The 7,883-nt window shown below is 40.9% G+C and overlaps 1 protein-coding gene across 2 annotated transcripts in view; it reads right to left on the bottom strand.

Moving 5' to 3' along the window:
* Positions 1–811: 811 nt before the first annotated feature.
* The window catches only part of LOC115217193 (WD repeat-containing protein 43), a 37,329-nt gene continuing 30,257 nt past the window's right edge, over positions 812–7,883 (bottom strand). The window contains exons 14-17 of one of the 2 annotated variants that reach the window (XM_029786828.2): positions 5,909–6,022; positions 5,088–5,160; positions 3,828–3,898; positions 812–1,097 (exon numbers count right to left, since the gene is read on the bottom strand). In XM_029786828.2, the coding sequence (XP_029642688.1) occupies positions 1,008–1,097; positions 3,828–3,898; positions 5,088–5,160; positions 5,909–6,022 (348 nt within the window). In that variant the 3' untranslated portion in view covers positions 812–1,007. Of the gene's footprint in view, positions 1,098–3,827; positions 3,899–5,087; positions 5,161–5,908; positions 6,023–7,434; positions 7,459–7,883 lie in introns of those variants that run through there. The other variant, XM_036507091.1, reaches the window with a different exon arrangement.

The raw sequence follows: 7,883 nt of genomic DNA, 5'->3' as shown, positions 1-7,883 counted from the left end.
TTTCATCTCTTGGTCCCAGTCGTTAGATGGTAGAGGTTTGCTCCCTTGCTTACAATCTATATCAGGTGCAGAATCCAATGATAACCAGCTAGAGGTGATGTCCTCCTGGGGTTAAAAATGGTAACATTGGCTCCAATGGAACAGCCATGTTAAAGATATATTGCTGACCAAGAAAAATTTGGTAGGTCTTACCAATTCTCAATCACTCAAGGGCATCAGATCAGTGAGTAGACTAGAGCTCTTGCTATGCTGATTTCAGCATTTTAATCTTCTTTTTGTCCCTATTTCCTCCAAATCATGGTATTTCCTGACACTGGAGAGAAATACTAAGCATTATCATCAGCAATAACAATATAATCATGTATTTACTATCACCTAAGACATAGAGCTTGTTGCGTAAAATGTTCCTGGTATATTATGAAGTCATTGGAGAGCATCTAGCAATAGAAAGCAAACCACTATGTATGTGTGTGTGTATCTTGCACCTGTCCCCCATCACTGCTTCACGACTGGTGTTAGTTTATGTCCTCGTAACGTAGTGGTTTGACAAGAGAGACTGATAACATAAATACCAGGCTTAAAAAAACCCCCAAAAAACTAAGTAAGGGAGTTAATTTGTCTGACTAAACCCTTCAAGGCATTGCCCTACCATGGCCACGGTCTAATTACTCTAATAGATGCCTGCTCTAAACTATCAATCTGCTAGAAAAAGCAGCTAAACTTCCCTCAAGTTATATTCTAGTATCTTTAAAAATAGAAAGGTTTTGCACTTTCTGCAGAAAATGTTAATTGAAAAGAAACATCAACAATATAATAATAATAATAATGTTTATTTCAGTTTATTTGATATTTATCAGTGATACACACCTTCCAAATGATTATAAACTAACAATTGCCACTTGAGTATAATGTAACCATTAATTCATCAAAACTGAATTATAAGTTCGCTACTCTAAGCAAAATGTTAGAGAAAATATGTATCAAAATATTTTCATTCAAAACAGCCATCAGTCACTTTCATCTTTCTCATCGGTTTCATTAGGTTTTGCACTCTCACTGTCATCTCTGTCTTCTTCGTCACTTGTGTTCCAATCGTACTGCAATAAAAAGAAACAGAATTAGCAACAAATATTATTTCCCTCAACTTTAATCTTTGTAGTACCAACACACCTGACACTCCTCCTGGTTCGATGATACAAATAGCCTTGTTTTAAAGCAGCTTAACCCTTTCATTACTATATTTATTCTCAGAAGCTCTGTGATTCTTTCAATTACTTTAACCCTTTAGCATTCAAACTGGCCAAAAGTATTCTGCCTGTTTTCATTCCGTTTATAAAGCGAATCACAGATGGAAATGCGATCCAAAAGGTTCTCACTCAAACATCGTAGTGATTTGTGTACTCAAGCTTTACCAGGTGCTCATGAACGATGGGTTTTGATAGGTTGAGGCTTTCTGTCAATTCTCTGGCCAGATCTGGTCTCTCACACCAACCTTACAATATCGTTTTAAAAATTAATAGCTACTTCATCAAAATCTCATAGTTACAAGATAATGCATGATTAGTTCAAAACAATGTGGATAAAAAAGCATTAATTTTGGCAGAATAATGCAAACACTAAAGGGTTAAATATGACAAAGAATTTAGTAAAATAATTTTGTTATCATTAAGCTAGAGTTAGGAACATAAATTGTGACAAAGGTTTGGTGGAAGATTTTAATTCAGGACTTTTTGAAAACAAGACATTTGTATTCAGAGCCAGGGCCGGTTTCAGCCGGGTTGGTAACAAAAGGGTTAAACATCCTAATTTCATGGTAATTTGACAAAATTATTTTACTAAATTCTTTGATATAAAAATTATTAGTTAAAAAAAAAAGGGGGGGGGGGTAGGGGGTTAAAGTGATCAGCAACAATGCTCAACATTTCCTTCATTTTTTAGATATATATTTTTTAAAAATCTCATAAGTTATATATATATTTCTTTACTACCCACAAGGGGCTAAACACAGAGGGGACAAACAAGGACAGAGAAAGGGATTAAATCGATTACATCGACCCCAGTGCAACACTGGTACTTTATTTATCGACCCTGAAAGGATGAATGGCAAAGTCGACCTCGGCGGAATTTGAACTGAGAACGTAACGGCAGACGAAATATGGCTACGCATTTCGCCCAGCGTGCCAACGATTCTGCCAGCTCGCTGTTATGTATATCTCAACTGATATGACACATAACTGGCTACGCAGTAGCATTGGATAGTTGAATAGTTGGAGCCTGACCAGTTAGTTGGTTAGTAGTCAAGAAGTGGAAAATGTGTGTTTTGTAATAAGATGTGCGGTGCCTGCTTTCAGTGTTAGATAATATGAGAGCTAATGGCAAGTGGAAGAGTTAAGGAAGTAGTAATGAACTCAGAAGAACAGGGCAGAGAGACATTGAGACAAGAGTAACAGGAAGTCTTTGTTGGGGACATTCAAGGGAGTGGGAAGAGTGGATTCCAAATAAGCAGAAGCACCATAATTCAGAGGGAAGTTGGAATACAGAGTGTGTAATAAGGGCAGCAGAGAAGGGTTAAATATAGAAGATGAGAGATAGAAGAATTGGATGGATGGCTACAATTGTGTATAGAAAGGTCCGGACTGGACCAAAATGTTTGCATATAAGGTCAGAATTGTCAAGGTGCCGGTGGCCGTTGCCAGCGCCGCCCCGACTGGCCTCCATGCCGGTGGCACATAAAAAGCACCATCCGATCGTGGCTGTTGCCAGCCCCGCCTGGCCCCCTGACGGTGGCACGTAAAAAGCACCACCCGTCCGTGGCCGTTTGCCAGCCCCGTCTGGCACCTGTGCAGGTGGCACGTAAAAAGCACCCACTACATTCACGGAGTGGTTGGCGGTAGGAAGGGCATCCAGCCGTAGAAACACTGCCAGATCAGACTGGGCCTGATGCAGCCTTCTGGCTTCCCAGACCCCAGCTGAACCGTCCAACCCATGCTAGCATGGAAAGCAGACGTTAAATGATGATGATGATGATTTGTTTCTGATTCCATGTTACTGTTTGTAGTATTGTTTTTTGTGGAGTAAAGAGAAGAGAAAATCTTGTTTTGAGGACAGTGTCAACCACACCCAGTGCCACCAATACCCTCTAGTTTACAGGGGAAGGACATGTGGGGGATATGCAGAGACTGGTCCGGATTATTGCACCCAAGGACCTGGTAACGTTAGACTGTGTGATGTGTTAGGCTTACCATCCACAAAGACAAATCAAAATATGATTGCTATGGTATGCTTAAACATAAGAAAGGTCACCTTACTAGTCTTATAGAAACTATTTGCATGAGACAGCCTCGTCTGGCACCTGTGTCGGTGGCACATAAAATCACCCACTACACTCTCGGAGTGGTTGGCGTTATAAGAAAACCATCCGAACGTGACCGTAGCCAGTACCGCATCGACTGGCCTCCGTGCTGAGGGCACGTAACAAACACCATCCGAGCGTGGCCGTTCACCAGCCTCGTCTGGCACCTGTGTCGGTGACACATAAGAAAACACCATCCGAGCGTGGCCGTCTGCCAGCCTCGTCTGGCACCTGTGTCGGTGGCACATAAAATCACCCACTACACTCTCGGAGTGGTTGGCGTTAGGAAGGGCATCCAGCTGTAGAAACACTGCCAGATAAGACTGGCCTGGTGCAGCCTTCGGGCTTGCCAGACCCCAGTTGAACCGTCCAACCCATGCTAGCATGGAAAGCGGACGTTAAACGATGATGATGATGAATTTCCCATTCCAGAAAGCAAGCCTAAAAATTGTTAATAAGCACTGAAAATGATTACCTCTGATCCAGATTCACAGGGCATTGCGTCATCTAAGTTCTTCCTAAAATACATTTCTTCATCGGATGAAGCTGTTGAAGAAACGGAATTAGCTTTATTATTATGTTCATTGCATTTTTTTTTTATTGCCCACAAGGGTCTAAACATAGGGGGGACAAACAAGGACAGACAAAGGGATTAAGTCGATTAGATCAACCCCAGTGCGTAACTGGTACTTATTTAATTGACCCCGAAAGGATGTAAGGCAAAGTCGACCTTGGCGGGATTTGAACTCAGAACGTTCATGGTCCAGTAATGAAGCTTAAAATACACTGAAGACCCTAACCACCAAGCCACACACCACCATCATTTAACGTCTACCTTCTATGCTGGCATGGGTTGGACAGTTTGACAGGAGCAGGCCAGGTAGAAGCCTATATCAGGCTAGTGTGCGTGTGTGTGTCTTTTGGCATGGTTTTTACAGCTGGATGCCCTTCCTAACACCAACCACCCCACACAGAGTAGACTGAGTGCTTTTTTTAATGGCACCAGCACAAGCAAGGTCAGTTATGGCATGGTTTTTACGTGTCACCAGCACCATACATATGTTGGGCCTCACAGAGGGAAAGTAGCGGAGTTCCTTTTGAGTGTTGGGCCTCACAGAGGCAATGACTGAGACCTTTGGCATTATGTCATGTTTGAGAAGAAGACCCACCAAGCCGAGCAAAATCACAGTTGTGGAAGACACTGGTGTCACATAAATGGCACCCATTACACTCTTGGAGTGGTTGGTGTCAGGAAGGGCATCTGGCCATAGAAAACCATGCCAAATCAGACTGGACCCTGGCACAACCCATGGCAGCATGCATAACAGACATTAAATGATGACGATATATATATATATATATATTTCTTTATTGCCCACAAGGGGCTAAACACAGTGGGGACAAACAAGGACAGACAAAGGGCTTAAGTCGGTTACACCGACCCCAGTGCGTAACTGGTACTTAATTTATTGGACCTGAAAGGATGAAAAGCAAAGTCGACCGTGGCGGAATTTGAACTCAAAACGTAGCGGCAGACGAAATACCGCTAGGCATTTCGCCCGGTGCGCTAACATTTCAGCCTATATATATATATATATATATACGTGTATATTTACACATACATACACACAGCTGTATACATAAGCTTAGTGATGCAAACAGGAAAACAGGTAAAAAAAAAAAAATAAATAAAATTTAAATTTAAAAAACAATTTTTAAGAATAAATAAACCAACCATCTTGGTAAACGAGGAGCGGATGCTGTTCCTGTTGAGTGTCTCCCTGTTCATCTTGATGCCGAGACGTGAGCTGCAAGAACAGATTAACATAATTAAAAAGAGAGAAAATTCTGGAGGATTCAGAACATCTCAATGAGGGCAGTAAATGGACATTAGAACTGATGATGATGCTGTTGCTGTTGAAGGAACGGTCTTCGTCCCAGAGCTCGCAAGATGGGAGAAGTCCGAAACGAGGTCCTTTGCTATTTGTAAGACCCGCAGAAGAGAAAGCAGGTCAACCCCCGACACCGAGACCATCAATGGATGGATGAATGCGCATCCAGGCTCAGCGGTTGTGTAGGAAATCGGGGATAAGAAACAGGAAGAATGAGTGAAATTTGGGGCGAAAGAGTACAACTGGGGTCACCACCACCCCCTTCCAGAGCCTCGTGGAGCTTTAGGTGTTTTCGCTCAATAAACACATACAACACCCAGTCTGGGAATTGAAACTGCGATCCTCCAACCGTGAGTCCACTGATGATGATGCTGAATTACTCCTTTGTGTGCCTGGTACTTAATTTATGAATTCAGAAGAAACAAAGGACAAATTTATTGGAAACAGCAACAATAACAACAATCACATCATTGCTGCTTTTATGTCAAGCTTTTTTTGCATGTTGGCATGGCTTGGACGAGTTTCCCTGAAGTGCTTGACCGCTGCAGTTGTGGTTTTAGCTTCACCCACGGCTGCAGTTCCATTAAAGACAGCAGTTTCACAAAAACAATGCTAAGCAAGAGAAATGTGTGGTAAATAAAGAGAATTCAATAAACCAACTCACCTGAGATAATAATAATCCTAACTTGCCCTGTAATCGAGTTAGCTTTGAAAACATGGCCACTCTGGTATCCAGTAAACGATGCAATGAACTTAAACTGTCTATTAAATCTGGAAACTAATGAAATACAACAAAAATAAAAAAGCTAAATAAACAACGAAAATGAAAATAAGGAAGAGATCATTTCTAGAGCATTTACTGCCAAAAATTATACAGAAAACTGAAGTATTGGGAAGTTTTAATCAACGAGAGGAGTTTGTTAGTAAATGTATCAAAATCACCTGGGACATGGAGGCAGACAGAGCTTATTCTGTAGCTTGAATTTAAAGATATGCAATGGTGTGTGGCTGGGGGTGAAATAAGCCACAAGAGTTTAGCTCTTTTACTACCAAACTGCCAGAGACTGCCCTTGCTTCTACAATACATGTTCTGGTTTTAAAGTGAATCAAAATGTTATGCTGATTTATGTTCTAAAAACTAGCTTAATAATGGCAAAATTATTTTACTAAATTCCTGATTATCTTAAAAATTAGTCAAAAGAGAAGTCAATGGAGTTCGACAAAAAATGGTAAAAAAAAAAGGGGTTAAAGTGTTTGGAAAGAGTAGCAATGTACAATACATGCGAAATAACATTGGCACAATCCCTTATAAGCTCGAGGAATTGTGAGGCAAACAAAGATTAACCCTTTCGTTACTGTACTTAATTAGAGACACTCTGTGTTTCTTCCAATTACTTTAAATATAACAAAGAATTTAGTAAAATAACTTAGTTATCTTTCAGCTAGTGTTAGGAACATAAATTGTGACTGAGAACTTATGGAAACAAGACATTTGTACTCAGAGCCAGAGCTGGTTTCTGCCGGATTGGTAACGAAAGGGTTAAGAATTATTTAAGGTTTCTAAGTTAATTAAATGTTGGATGACTGAAAAACTGAAGACCAGGTCAAATCTTCCCCCATTGTAAAAGAACGCAGGAGTCAGATTAGTGGTTCACAACCATTTCTTTTTTTTTTTACCTGTGAACACCATAGATTTCTATTTTACTCCAGTGCACCCTCAAAAATCGTATATTTTTATAATATTATAAGGAATTGTATAAAAAATTTTTTTTTTTATATTTTGTGTATTGCAGAAGTGTAGCCAATTTATTGCTTATAAATTTTAATGGCAAAATCTTATCTGATACCCAACAAGGGTCAAAAGGCCCCTGACTGAGAACCACTGAGTGAGATAAAGGGTGGCCTACCTAGTTGAGTGTACTCAGATAAAAATAGATCTCCTATCTCATAGTTTGATAATAATCCTTTTCGCTATAGGCATAAGACCTGAATTTTCAGGGAGGGGACTAGTTGATTACACTGACCCTGGTGTTTCACTGGTCCTCAATTTACTGACCCAGAAAGGATGAAAGGTCAAGTTGACCTCGGCGGAATTTGAATTCAAAACGTAGCATTTCACCTGGTGTGCCAGCAATTCTGCCAGCTTGGCGCCCTCATGGTTTAATAATGACTGTTCACTACATTGAGAAATAGCAAAGTTAAAATTCACGAATGATCTGATCTGGCAGTGTTTCTACAGCTGGATGCCCTTCCTAACGCCAACCACTCCATGAGTGTAGTGGGTGCCTTTTACGTGCCACTGGCACAGGGGCCAGAGGAGGCTGGCAAACGGCTATGATTGGTTCAGAATTTGGTTCTAGCTTCATATACAAACAACAATTTCAAGACAAGGTGCAGGAATGGCTGTGTGGTAAGTAGCTTGTTTACCAACCACATGGTTCCGGGTTCAGTCCCACTGCGTGGCATCTTGGGCAAGTGTCTTCTGCTATAGCCCCGGAGCGACCAATGCCTTGTGAGTGGATTTGGTAGACGGAAACTGAAAGAAGCCTGTCGTATGTATATATATATATATATATGTATGTGTGTTTGTGTGTCAGTGTTTGTCCCCCTAGTATTGCTTGACAACCGATGATGTGTTT

The sequence above is a fragment of the Octopus sinensis genome, linkage group LG11 (assembly GCF_006345805.1).
Source record: "Octopus sinensis linkage group LG11, ASM634580v1, whole genome shotgun sequence".
Lineage (NCBI taxonomy): Eukaryota > Metazoa > Mollusca > Cephalopoda > Octopoda > Octopodidae > Octopus > Octopus sinensis.
Note: the sequence above shows the minus strand (reverse complement) of the source record. Positions and strands in the feature narration are given on the sequence as shown.